Source organism: Cherax quadricarinatus, chromosome 18, assembly GCF_038502225.1.
Source record: "Cherax quadricarinatus isolate ZL_2023a chromosome 18, ASM3850222v1, whole genome shotgun sequence".
Taxonomy (NCBI): Eukaryota; Metazoa; Arthropoda; class Malacostraca; order Decapoda; family Parastacidae; genus Cherax; species Cherax quadricarinatus.
In genome coordinates, this window is record NC_091309.1 from 35,890,245 (window position 1) to 35,903,741 (window position 13,497).

At 42.8% G+C, this 13,497-nt stretch overlaps 1 protein-coding gene across 2 annotated transcripts in view; it reads left to right on the plus strand.

Moving 5' to 3' along the window:
* Positions 1–13,104: 13,104 nt before the first annotated feature.
* LOC128689242 (ankyrin repeat and SOCS box protein 1) overlaps positions 13,105–13,497 on the plus strand; it is a 96,461-nt gene continuing 96,068 nt past the window's right edge. The window contains exons 1-2 of one of the 2 annotated variants that reach the window (XR_011392159.1): positions 13,105–13,210; positions 13,351–13,459. Coding sequence is in view for 1 of the 2 variants with exons in the window: in XM_070086401.1 (XP_069942502.1) it covers positions 13,423–13,459 (37 nt within the window). In the remaining variant the exon portion in view is untranslated. The remainder of the gene's footprint in view (positions 13,211–13,350; positions 13,460–13,497) is intronic. The other variant, XM_070086401.1, reaches the window with a different exon arrangement.

A 13,497-nucleotide genomic window follows, 5' to 3' on the forward strand; every position in this document is an offset into this window, starting at 1 on the left:
GAGGTTTACCTTATGCTAAATTTGTATATGCTGTATCATGGTTTAAAGGACCAAGTTGGTTGGCAAATAATGCTAATTGGCCTGTACAAAAGGCGTATATTGCTCCTGTTGAAATTACTGTGACCACCGCTCCAATAGTTTGTCCTTCCTTAGCCATTCATATAAATAGGTATTCTTTTCTACCCAAACTAATCAATGTAACTAAGTTGGTGTTTAAATTTCTAAACAAGATGAATATTTCATATAAGTTTTCACATCCTCTTGAATTTTGGATAAAGAGGGTACAGGAGGAAATCTATGGAAATGAGATTAAATTGATGATGGAAAGAAAAATTGTGAAAGGTTCTATAATAGAGAAATTGGGGCTGTATTTAGAGAACAATGTAATTAGGTGCAGAGGTAGGTTACAAAATGCTGAATTGGGTGATTATGCTAAACACCCTATCTTACTGCCCAAAACTCATCATCTAACAAATTTGATTGTTCTAAATGCCCATAAAAATGTAATGCATGGTGGGGTACAAGATACCTTAAATTGTATTAGGGAAACTTTCTGGATTCCACAAGGACGGCAAAGTGTAAAAAGGGTGATTAAATCTTGTGTAATATGTCGCCGTGTGGATGCCAGATCCTATATGTACCCAGGTCCTCCACCATTGCCAAAGGAGCATGTACAATTAGTGAAACCATTTGATGTAACAGGTGTAGACTATAGTGGTCCAATAATTTTAACAGGTACGTCAAATGGTGTTCCACTGAAAGTGTATGTTTGTTTGTTCACCTGTACTGCTACTAGGGCAGTTCATTTAGAAGTGGCACAGGACTTGTCTGCAGAACAGTTTATACAGCTGTTTCGAAAATTTGCAGCTAGGAGATCCTGTCCGAGGTTGATGATTTCGGATAATGCCACAAATTTTGTAGCAGGTGCTCAACACTTGATAGAATTAAATAATAGTAACGATGTTCAATCTCTGTTAACCCAGCGAGGGTGTACCTGGAAATTTATTACTCCTAGAGCCCCTTGGCAGGGGGGGGGCTGTACGAAAGACTGATAGGCACAGTGAAGAGGTGTCTCCGCAAAGTACTACACCGGAAGAGAATTAATTTGGAAGAATTCCGTGCAGTGTTAGTGGAGGCAGAAAATCGTATAAATAGTAGGCCTCTCTCGTACATGAATGATACACCTGATGCAGATGTATTAACACCTTCTCACCTAATATGTGGAAGGAAATTGAAAGCTGCCCCTGTCTATAGAGATAATCCGGAAGAAAGTGGTGAAGATTACAATGATGCAGCAGTGTTGTGTAATAAATTTAAAATGTTAAATAAAGTAATTGATCATTGGTCTAATGTGTGGCGTAAGGAATATCTTCTTACACTACGTGAACACTTTTATGGTGCGACAGAGGCAGTAAATCGACAGACCATTCAACCAGGTGACATTGTTTACCTGGAGTTTACCTGGAGAGAGTTTCGGGGGTCAACGCCCCCGCGGCCCGGTCTGTGACCAGGCCTCCTGGTGGATCAGCGCCTGATCAACCAGGCTGTTGCTGCTGGCTGCACGCAAACCAACGTACGAGCCACAGCCCGGCTGATCAGGAACTGACTTTAGGTGCTTGTCCAGTGCCAGCTTGAAGACTGCCAGGGGTCTGTTGGTAATCCCCCTTATGTGTGCTGGGAGGCAGTTGAACAGTCTCGGGCCCCTGACACTTATTGTATGGTCTCTTAACGTGCTAGTGACACCCCTGCTTTTCATTGGGGGGATGGTGCATCGTCTGCCAAGTCTTTTGCTTTCGTAGTGAGTGATTTTCGTGTGCAAGTTCGGTACTAGTCCCTCTAGGATTTTCCAGGTGTATATAATCATGTATCTCTCCCTCCTGCGTTCCAGGGAATACAGGTTTAGAAACCTCAAGCGCTCCCAGTAATTGAGGTGTTTTATCTCCGTTATGCGCGCCGTGAAAGTTCTCTGTACATTTTCTAGGTCGGCAATTTCACCTGCCTTGAAAGGTGCTGTTAGAGTGCAGCAATATTCCAGCCTAGATAGAACAAGTGACCTGAAGAGTGTCATCATGGGCTTGGCCTCCCTAGTTTTGAAGGTTCTCATTATCCATCCTGTCATTTTTCTAGCAGATGCGATTGATACAATGTTATGGTCCTTGAAGGTGAGATCCTCCGACATAATCACTCCCAGGTCTTTGACGTTGGTGTTTCGCTCTATTTTGTGGCCAGAATTTGTTTTGTACTCTGATGAAGATTTAATTTCCTCATGTTTACCATATCTGAGTAATTGAAATTTCTCATCGTTGAACTTCATATTGTTTTCTGCAGCCCACTGAAAGATTTGGTTGATGTCCGCCTGGAGCCTTGCAGTGTCTGCAATGGAAGACACTGTCATGCAGATTCGGGTGTCATCTGCAAAGGAAGACACGGTGCTGTGGCTGACATCCTTGTCTATGTCGGATATGAGGATGAGGAACAAGATGGGAGCTAGTACTGTGCCTTGTGGAACAGAGCTTTTCACCGTAGCTGCCTCGGACTTTACTCTGTTGACGACTACTCTCTGTGTTCTGTTAGTGAGAAAATTATAGATCCATCGACCGACTTTTCCTGTTATTCCTTTAGCGCGCATTTTGTGCGCTATTACGCCATGGTCACACTTGTCGAAGGCTTTTGCAAAGTCTGTATATATTACATCTGCATTCTTTTTGTCTTCTAGTGCATTTAGGACCTTGTCGTAGTGATCCAGTAGTTGAGTCAGACAGAAGCGACCTGTTCTAAACCCATGTTGCCCTGGGTTGTGTAACTGATGGGTTTCTAGATGGGTGGTGATCTTGCTTCTTAGGACCCTTTCAAAGATTTTTATGATATGGGATGTTAGTGCTATTGGTCTGTAGTTCTTTGCTGTTGCTTTACTGCCCCCTTTGTGGAGTGGGGCTATGTCTGTTGTTTTTAGTAACTGAGGGACGACCCCCGTGTCCATGCTCCCTCTCCATAGGATGGAAAAGGCTTGATGAACACAGAGTTCCATGAGTCTGGCCCTGGGGCAGAGTGCATGGGCATGTCATTTATCGCCTGTTCGAAGTCATTTGGCGTCAGGATAACATCGGATAGGCTTGTGTTAATCAAATTTTGTGGCTCTCTCATAAAAAATTCATTTTGATCTTCGACTCTCAGTCTGGTTAGCGGCTTGCTAAAAACTGAGTCATATTGGGACTTGAGTAGCTCACTCATTTCCTTGCTGTCATCTGTGTAGGACCCATCTTGTTTAAGTAGGGGCCCAATACTGGGCGTTGTTCTCACATTGTGTTAATTGACACTGAACAACATTGAACATTGTGGCCTCTGGGCAAAGTATTGACATTGTACCCAGATGCACAAGGTGTTGTCAGGAATGTCAAAGTGTTGTGTCATGGCCAGGAAAGTTTACGCACAATTAATAAATTGATTCCCTTGGAATTTGGTGTTCAACCAAACGTAAGTGAAAATCTGAAGGAAAGTGACACGAGTGATATGGAAGATAACGCAGACCAAGTGATGCCGAAAGATGAAATCGTAGTAAGACCTACTAGGAGAACAGCCACTCAAGCCAGAACTGGCTGGAATTGTCTCCTAAAGGAAGGAGTAATTTGAATCGTTTAGCAACGAACTCCGGCCGGCCACAGTGTGGAAAATACTGTATATATTTTCCAGAAATTCAGTATTTATATGTAAATAGATGGCCATACTGTATTTAATAACATTTATGTCATAGAAAACGGAAAGCCTGCGTCTGCGCAGACGGGACTCGCCATCTTGGTTTTGAATTGAACAGAACATTAGAGTGAATGGGAAGAATTTTCGTGCTCTAGAGGTTGAAATTGGGCTGACACCTCTCAAATAGGAGGCGAAATTGTTGGACATGCATTCCTGCATAACTTGAGATATCAGACGACTGGACAAGACAGCTCCAGGAACCTCAGATAAGCTCTCTAGATTTGTGTATAATTCTGGCCAGTGTTTTCATAAACTTAGTTAGTGAGGTTTTCCTGAGTATGATACAACTTAATATCCAGTCAAATTGGTGAGTGATATAAAGATATATTTTCCTTCTGTTATGTAATTGTGTTTATATATAATCATTTTTTAATATTCAGTCCACAAATTTATATATTTACCAGCATTCCTGGTGTATGTATATTTCATTTAATTAATAGGTCCAGAGCAACATGAGGATATGACAGTGGCAGGTATCGAAGGGGGACATTTTTTGCGACCTAAGTGTCCCAAATTCCTACTTGTCTAACTGATAAATAATAGTTATCATTGTTCATTTACTGTTGTGTATATAATTATACATCCAAGTAAATGCAATTTTCCACACAACCACTGTATTTCTTTTGTACAAATATGTATCTATGTATCATGTCCAAATAATAATAATAATAATAATAATAATAATAATAAGGATGCAGTTAGAATCCAGAGTAGATCTATAACCCACTATGATAACATGAACGTAGATAAGTATGTTTATGGAGCAACGTGCAATGTGAACAGACTGACTGATGTTGTAGTGGCCAGGCTCAGGCTTGGTTACAAGTACTTCTGGCAGTTTGGGAGACACACAGATGATGATCAAACTAAATGTAAATTATGTTATCAGGCATATGGTCACTCTCTTGAACACTATGTGCTTAATTGTCCACTTACTGAAGAATACAGAGAGACAGTATAATAACCTACGTGACATGTCAAGATATCTTATTAATGAAAATAAGATACCAGATATACTAAGCAAATTTCCTAAATTTGCTTGTAACAGATAAGTGAACTGTAGATATGCAGATATAAATCCATATGTATTCCTGTTAACCCTTTGGGGCCTAGTTCCTGGGCCTTTCGTGTATCCATATGTCCTTGCACTACCGTTCACATGATGGATATGGGGTGCACAATAAACTAGCCACTTCGGTGGCAAAATCTAAATCTACACATATACCTGGAGTTTACCTGGAGAGAGTTCCGGGGGTCAACGCCCCGCGGCCCGGTCTGTGACCAGGCCTCCTGGTGGATCAGAGCCTGATCAACCAGGCTGTTGCTGCTGGCTGCACGCAAACCAACGTACGAGCCACAGCCCGGCTGATCAGGAACTGACTTTAGGTGCTTGTCCAGTGCCAGCTTGAAGACTGCCAGGGGTCTGTTGGTAATCCCCCTTATTTGTGCTGGGAGGCAGTTGAACAGTCTCGGGCCCCTGACACTTATTGTATGGTCTCTTAACGTGCTAGTGACACCCCTGCTTTTCATTGGGGGGATGGTGCATCGTCTGCCAAGTCTTTTGCTTTCGTAGTGAGTGATTTTCGTGTGCAAGTTCGGTACTAGTCCCTCTAGGATTTTCCAGGTGTATATAATCATGTATCTCTCCCTCCTGCGTTCCAGGGAATACAGGTTTAGGAACCTCAAGTGCTCCCAGTAATTGAGGTGTTTTATCTCCGTTATGCGTGCCGTGAAAGTTCTCTGTACATTTTCTAGGTCGGCAATTTCACCTGCCTTGAAAGGTGCTGTTAGTGTGCAGCAATATTCCAGCCTAGATAGAACAAGTGACCTGAAGAGTGTCATCATGGGCTTGGCCTCCCTAGTTTTGAAGGTTCTCATTATCCATCCTGTCATTTTTCTAGCAGATGCAATTGATACAATGTTATGGTCCTTGAAGGTGAGATCCTCCGACATGATCACTCCCAGGTCTTTGACGTTGGTGTTTCGCTCTATTTTGTGGCCAGAATTTGTTTTGTACTCTGATGAAGATTTAATTTCCTCATGTTTACCATGTCTGAGTAATTGAAATTTCTCATCGTTGAACTTCATATTGTTTTCTGCAGCCCACTGAAAGATTTGGTTGATGTCCGCCTGGAGCTTTGCAGTGTCTGCAATGGAAGACACTGTCATGCAGATTCGGGTGTCATCTGCAAAGGAAGACACGGTGCTGTGGCTGACAAAACAGACAAATGAATAAGCACCACCTTGTCTTATCTGGAGACTTCAACATCAACCTTGGCTTACTAGATGATCAGCCTCTAACTGATTTCATCAACAATATGAACAACACACTTCTCATACCAACAATAACTAAACCAACCAGGCTCACTGAGACAAGTGCAACCATAATAGACCACATATGGACCAATATACTAGCCCCCCTTAAATCAGGGATAATCACAGATAGCACTACAGACCACTACCCTACCTTCCCCCTGACAAACATTAGTAAACCACCACTTGAATACAACAAAGTCTCATTTAGACTCCATGACGAGGCCTCAGTAAGGAAGTTCACAGCTGACCTAGAGACTGTTGATTGGCCTACAGAATTCTCCAAGGCCAATGGTATTGATGACTGGACAGACATCTTTCTTAACAAATTACTTAGACTATACAACAAACATTGTCCTATAAAAAACAAAACAGATCACAAACAAACGGCTTGGTTGCCCATGGCTAACCAGCACCATTCTGAAATCCATTGACAAGAAACACCAATATGAAAAGCAATATAGACAGGGCTTAATACACAAAGATACTCTTAAACACTATTCATCAGCTCTCACCAAAGTAATAAAAAAAGCCAAACAACTATACTACTCCAGTAGATTCACAGACACTAGAGGAGATATAAAATAGACCTGGAAAACACTCTCTCAGATTCTAGGGACCCACAAACTGAGAAAAACCAAGAATATTGTCCTAACTAAACCTAATGAAACACCATTACATCCCACTGACACAGCTAACAAGATAAACGACTTCTTCTCAAACATAGGATCTAATCTCGCCAGTAAAATCCCACATACCAATGCCCATGCCGGGGACTACCTAGATGGAAATTTCCCTAATTCCTTCTATCTTGCACCAACTGAGCCCATGGAAGTCATTGAGATCATAAAGTCACTTAAAAATAACTCGGGGAATCTGTCTCATGTCCCACCATTACTGTACAAGCGAGCGGCCCATGTCCTTTCGCATGCTATTTCATTACTTTTTAACAAGTCAATAGAGACTAGCACCTTCCCGAAACTACTCAAGATGGCAAGGGTTACACCAATACATAAAGGTGGTGACCCTACAGACTTAAACAACTATAGGCCAATATCTAACTTACCATTGCTATCCAAAATCTTTGAGAAACTCGTGCACAGGAGACTGTATTCATTTATAACGGCTCAAAACATACTCAACCCCTGCCAGTTTGGATTTAGGAAAAATAAAAGCACTAATGATGCAATCATAAAAATGCTAGATCTGCTTTACACAGCATTGGAAAATAAGGAATATCCACTAGGAATTCTTATTGACCTAAGAAAAGCTTTTGACACAGTAGACCACGACATCCTACTCCACAAACTTGATCACTACGGTATAAGAGGCCATGAGATAAGATAAGATTTCGTTCGGATTTTTAACCCCGGAGGGTTAGCCACCCAGGATAACCCAAGAAAGTCAGTGCGTCATCGAGGACTGTCTAACTTATTTCCATTGGGGTCCTTAATCTTGTCCCCCAGGATGCGACCCACACCAGTCGACTAACACCCAGGTACCTATTTGCTGCTAGGTGAACAGGACAATAGGTGTAAGGAAATGTGTCGGAATTTCCACCCGCCGGGAATCGAACCCGGGCCCTCCGTGAGTGAAGCGGGAGCTTTAGCCACCAGACCACCGGGCCACCGGGCCATGCACTTGCTTATTTCAAATCTTACATTACTAATAGGTATCAGTACGTCACCATTAAAGACACAGCATCAGCAACACGGCCACTTGATACTGGAGTTCCGCAGGGAAGTGTCCTTGGTCCCCTGCTCTTCCTCATATACATCAATGACCTTCCAAACGTATCCCAACACCTGAAACCCATTCTCTTTGCTGATGACACGACTTATGTCATCTCTCACCCTAATCTTGCCACCCTCAACACCATTGTGAATGAGGAGCTGATTAAAATATCGACTTGGATGACAGCCAATAAACTTACGCTTAACACTGACAAAACCTACTATATTATGTTTGGTAGCAGAGCAGGAGATGCACAAATTAACATTAAGATTGACAGCACTCTAATTACCAGAAATAATGGGGGCAAATTCCTAGGCTTATACCTTGACAACAACCTGAATTTCAGCACCCATATCCAGCATATAGCCAAAAAAGTATCCAAAACGGTTGGGATCCTCTCCAAGATACGATACTACGTGCCGCAAAATGCCCTTCTCACACTATACCACTCACTTATTTATCCATACCTCACCTATGCTATTTGTGCTTGGGGATCAACTGCAGCAACACACCTAAAGCCAATAATAACACAACAAAAAGCTGCAGTAAGAATAATCACTAAATCCCATCCCTGGCAACACACCCCCCCACTCTTCATAGATCTAAACTTGCTCCCAGTTCAGTACATCCACACTTACTACTGTGCAATCTATATCTACAGGGCCTTAAACTCTAATATCAACCTTGACCTAAAACGCTTTCTTGATAGTTGTGACAGAACCCACAGGCATAACACCAGACACAAACATCTCTACGACATTCCCCGTGTCCGACTAAACCTTTACAAAAATTCAATGTATGTCAAAGGCCCTAAAATCTGGAATACCCTACCTGAGAACTCTAGAACTGCAGACACATTCATCACCTTCAAAACTACCATTAGAAAACATCTTATCTCCCTGATACACCCCGTCAACTAACTACACGAATACCACCTGGTGGTTCACACTTACACTCACTCACTCATTTGACCATAAACGGAAATATTAATCTCAGTCTTAAAATAATGAATCCTGTGATACTCCAATACTGAAACTATGTACTGTGCCAAAACAAAAGCATTCACATTACTAAACTCACAAACTAGTATTTAGTCACTTAGCCATAATACCAACTTACCTCATAATTTGTAATATTTTACAATTAAGAATAAAACTAAGTATGCCCGAAATGCCTAGCCATGCTAAGCGTTCTAGTGGTACACTCTGTAATCACAATTTTACTACATGTAAACCAAACAATAACCAAATTTCTGTAAACTCAGCATTGTAATCCTTATAGAGAATAAACTTTGAATTTGAATTTGAATTTGAAAAATTTGAATTTGACATCCTTGTCCATGTCGGATATGAGGATGAGGAACAAGATGGGAGCGAGTACTGTGCCTTGTGGAACAGAGCTTTTCACCGTAGCTGCCTCGGAGTTTACTCTGTTGACGACTACTCTCTGTGTTCTGTTAGTGAGGAAATTATAGATCCATCGACCGACTTTTCCTGTTATTCCTTTAGCACGCATTTTGTGCGCTATTACGCCATGGTCACACTTGTCGAAGGCTTTTGCAAAGTCTGTATATATTACATCTGCATTCTTTTTGTCTTCTAGTGCATTTAGGACCTTGTCGTAGTGATCCAATAGTTGAGACAGACAGGAGCGACCTGTTCTAAACCCATGTTGCCCTGGGTTGTGTAACTGATGGGTTTCTAAATGGGTGGTGATCTTGCTTCTTAGGACCCTTTCAAAGCTTTTTATGATATGGGATGTTAGTGCTATTGGTCTGTAGTTCTTTGCTGTTGCTTTACTGCCCCCTTTGTGGAGTGGGGCTATGTCTGTTGTTTTTAGTAACTGTGGGACGACCCCCGTGTCCATGCTCCCTCTCCATAGGATGGAAAAGGCTCGTTCTTGATGAACACAGAGTTCCATGAGTCTGGCCCTGGGGCAGAGTGCATGGGCATGTCATTTATCGCCTGTTCGAAGTCATTTGGCGTCAGGATAACATCGGATAGGCTTGTGTTAATCAAATTTTGTGGCTCTCTCATAAAAAATTAATTTTGATCTTCGACTCTCAGTCTGGTTAGCGGCTTGCTAAAAACTGAGTCATATTGGAACTTGAGTAGCTCACTCATTTCCTTGCTGTCATCTGTGTAGGACCCGTCTTGTTTAAGTAGGGGCCCAATACTGGACGTTGTTCTCGATTTTGATTTGGCATAGGAGAAGAAATACTTTGGGTTTCTTTCGATTTCATTTATGGCTTTTAGTTCTTCCCGCGATTCCTGACTCCTAAAGGATTCTTTTAGCTTAAGTTCGATGCTTGCTATTTCTCTGACAAGTGTCTCCCTACGCATTTCAGATATATTGACCTCTTTTAGCCGCTCTGTTATTCTTTTCGTCGCCTGTAAAGGGAGCGCCTGTCTCTTTCTATTTTACATCTACTCCTCCTTTTTCTTAGAGGAATAAGCCTTGTGCATACATCGAGTGCCACCGAGTTAATCTGTTCTAGGCATAAGTTGGGGTCTGTGTTACTTAGTATATCTTCCCAGCTTATATCGGTTAGGACTTGGTTTACTTGGTCCCACTTTATGTTTTTGTTATTGAAGTTGAATTTGGTGAATGCTCCCTCGTGACTAATCTCATTTTGTCGGTGTGGGGCTCCACGCATACATGTCTGAACCTCAATTATGTTGTGATCTGAGTATATTGTTTTTGATATGGTGACATTTCTTATCAGATCATCATTGTTAGTGAAGATGAGGTCTAGTGTATTCTCCAGTCTAGTAGGTTCTATTATTTGCTGGTTTAAATTGAATTTTGTGCAGAGATTTAAAAGCTCGCGTGAGTGTGAGTTTTCATCAGTCTTTATGCTGCTATGTATGATAATCTGTGTAACTATATTTGTGTATACCTGAATAAACTTACTTACTTACTTACACCTTTCAAGGCAGGTGAAATGGCTGACCTAGAAAATGTACAGAGAACCTTCATAGCACACATAACTGCGATAAAACACCTCAATTACTGGGAACACTTAAAGTTCCTAAGCTTGTACTCCCTAGAACGCAGGTGGGAGAGATTCATGATTATATACACTTGGAAAATCCTATAGGGATTAGTACCAAACTTGCACACGAAAAATCACTCCCTATGAAAGCAAGAGACTCGACACACGATGCAACATCCCCCCAATGACAAGCAGGGGTGCCACTTGCACCATAAGAAACAACATAGTAAGTGTCAGGGACCCAAGACTGTTCAACTCCCTCCCAGCATACATAAGGGGGATTACCAATAGACCCCTGGCTGTCTTCAAGCAGGCACTGGACAGGCACCTAAAGTCAGTACCTGACCACCCGGGCTGTAATTCGTAACAGTAACAGCCTGGTTGATCTGGCCCTGATCCACCATGAGGCCTGGTCACAGACCGGGACGCGGGGGCGTTGACCTCCGGAGCCCTTTCCAGGTGTACAGGTCGAGATCATTTGGATGGAAGGTTAAAGGCGGGCCATCCTGAGTTATGTGTATGATCCAAAAATCGACACACTGTATGTGGAGAAGCCAAGATCATAGTCATATCTGGAATCATAGTCAAAGCCGTGCGAAGATCAGAAGTGTCTAAAGGGTCGGTCGGAACCGCGGTACCAGAGGAGGGTAAGGGAACGTTACCTGGAGAAGGTGCCGGGTTGGAAGAGAGGTCCGAAGAATGGTCCGAAGACGTACCAGGGTCTAGGGGGTGCTGCAGGAAAGGTGTCCGGGAGGAGGCAAGTCATAGGTATGGGTCTCTATGATAAGTTTCCTTTTTATTTATTTATTAAAAAAGAAGGAGAAAATGGAAAAAAAGGGGGTGGGAGAATATGGAGGGATAGCTCCCAGGAGGAATGAAAGGAACTGTATATCCCCTTGCATGCCTAAGAGGGCTGTCAGTGTAGCCAGCAGTGAAGATGCAGCTTAGAACCCTTGCTATACCCTATCCGTCATGCCAGTAAACCAGCAATCCAGGATAGCAACCTCACACTCACCGAGACATCTCGGTGGATAAAAGAATGGGCGGCCGGAAACCAGCCACAAAGCATACCTCTCTTAGGAACTACCTCCCGGAACCAACAGGCAGCCTCCAGAGATGCACTCGTCATCAGAAGGACACCCTAAGCCACCCCCCAGAACTCTGAAGGAAGATCGGGACATTCCCAGATGATCCAGATACCACGGCAGACACTACCACCACCACCAAGGACCTCAATGGAATGGGATGGATAACGACACACTTTCTCCAGCCTAGGAACTAGAATTGCTGAGGGGAGGACCCCAAAGGCTAATAGCAGGAAATGAAGAGGGGGATGGGGTAAGGAGGAGGGATGGGAAGGGAAAGGGAGTAGAGGGCAAGGAAGGGAGGATTTGGAGTAATTAGGGTCGGTCGGAGGAAGAAAACCAAAAGGTCCAATTCCTCAGACCGAAAGCCTCTTTACCGCAACAAGGAGCTATACATGTAAATACCTGGAGTTATATACCGCCTTGGACCTGGAGTTTACCTGGAGAGAGTTTCGGGGGTCAACGCCCCCGCGGCCCGGTCTGTGACCAGGCCTCCTGGTGGATCAGCGCCTGATCAACCAGGCTGTTGCTGCTGGCTGCACGCAAACCAACGTACGAGCCACAGCCCGGCTGATCAGGAACTGACTTTAGGTGCTTGTCCAGTGCCAGCTTGAAGACTGCCAGGGGTCTGTTGGTAATCCCCCTTATGTGTGCTGGGAGGCAGTTGAACAGTCTCGGGCCCCTGACACTTATTGTATGGTCTCTTAACGTGCTAGTGACACCCCTGCTTTTCATTGGGGGGATGGTGCATCATCTGCCAAGTCTTTTGCTTTCGTAGTGAGTGATTTTCGTGTGCAAGTTCGGTACTAGTCCCTCTAGGATTTTCCAGGTGTATATAATCATGTATCTCTCCCTCCTGCGTTCCAGGGAATACAGGTTTAGAAACCTCAAGCGCTCCCAGTAATTGAGGTGTTTTATCTCCGTTATGAGATAATATGTTTATTCTGCACTCCATACTCAGCTTGTGGTCGGTAGTAAGAGGAAGTGCAAGGAAAAGGAAAGTGGTTCCATATTATTAAAAATATAAGTAAATATTAAAGACTGAGGGGCAACAGTTCAGGTTTCAATGTATATGTGAAAATGCTCCTTCCAGAAATATGCTAAATTTCGTGCTGGCTTGGAAGAATGAGAAGTCTATCTAATGTAATGATCAACGCAAACAAATATACGAGAATGTTAAACTCTAATTTTTTTTTTTTGGGGGGGGGGGTATTGTTCTCAAGTATAATTAAATCTTGTAATAACCATACTAGTTTATAATGAGAAAAATTTCTGGATGTGAGGACTGAGGGGAGAGGCTGATGACGTCAGTGTCAAGAATAACAGACAGGTGACTGACAACAATATTACTGTTATTCATTACATTAACACTATTTACAGTGTATTTATATCCAGTGATAAACTATACACAGTAATCTTAACCAGTGAGTGAACAAGTGGCTCAATATTATATATTTTTACTCCTGGCAGGTGTGTCCAGCTGATGCTGTGTGAGGTGCGGGTTGGTGACTGCCAGATGAAGCTAAAAATACTCTTAAAACTATGTTGCTGGTTCCTACCTCTGCCAGGGCTGCTGCAGGTAGGCTCATTACCATGTTTTACACACTTGGCACTCTA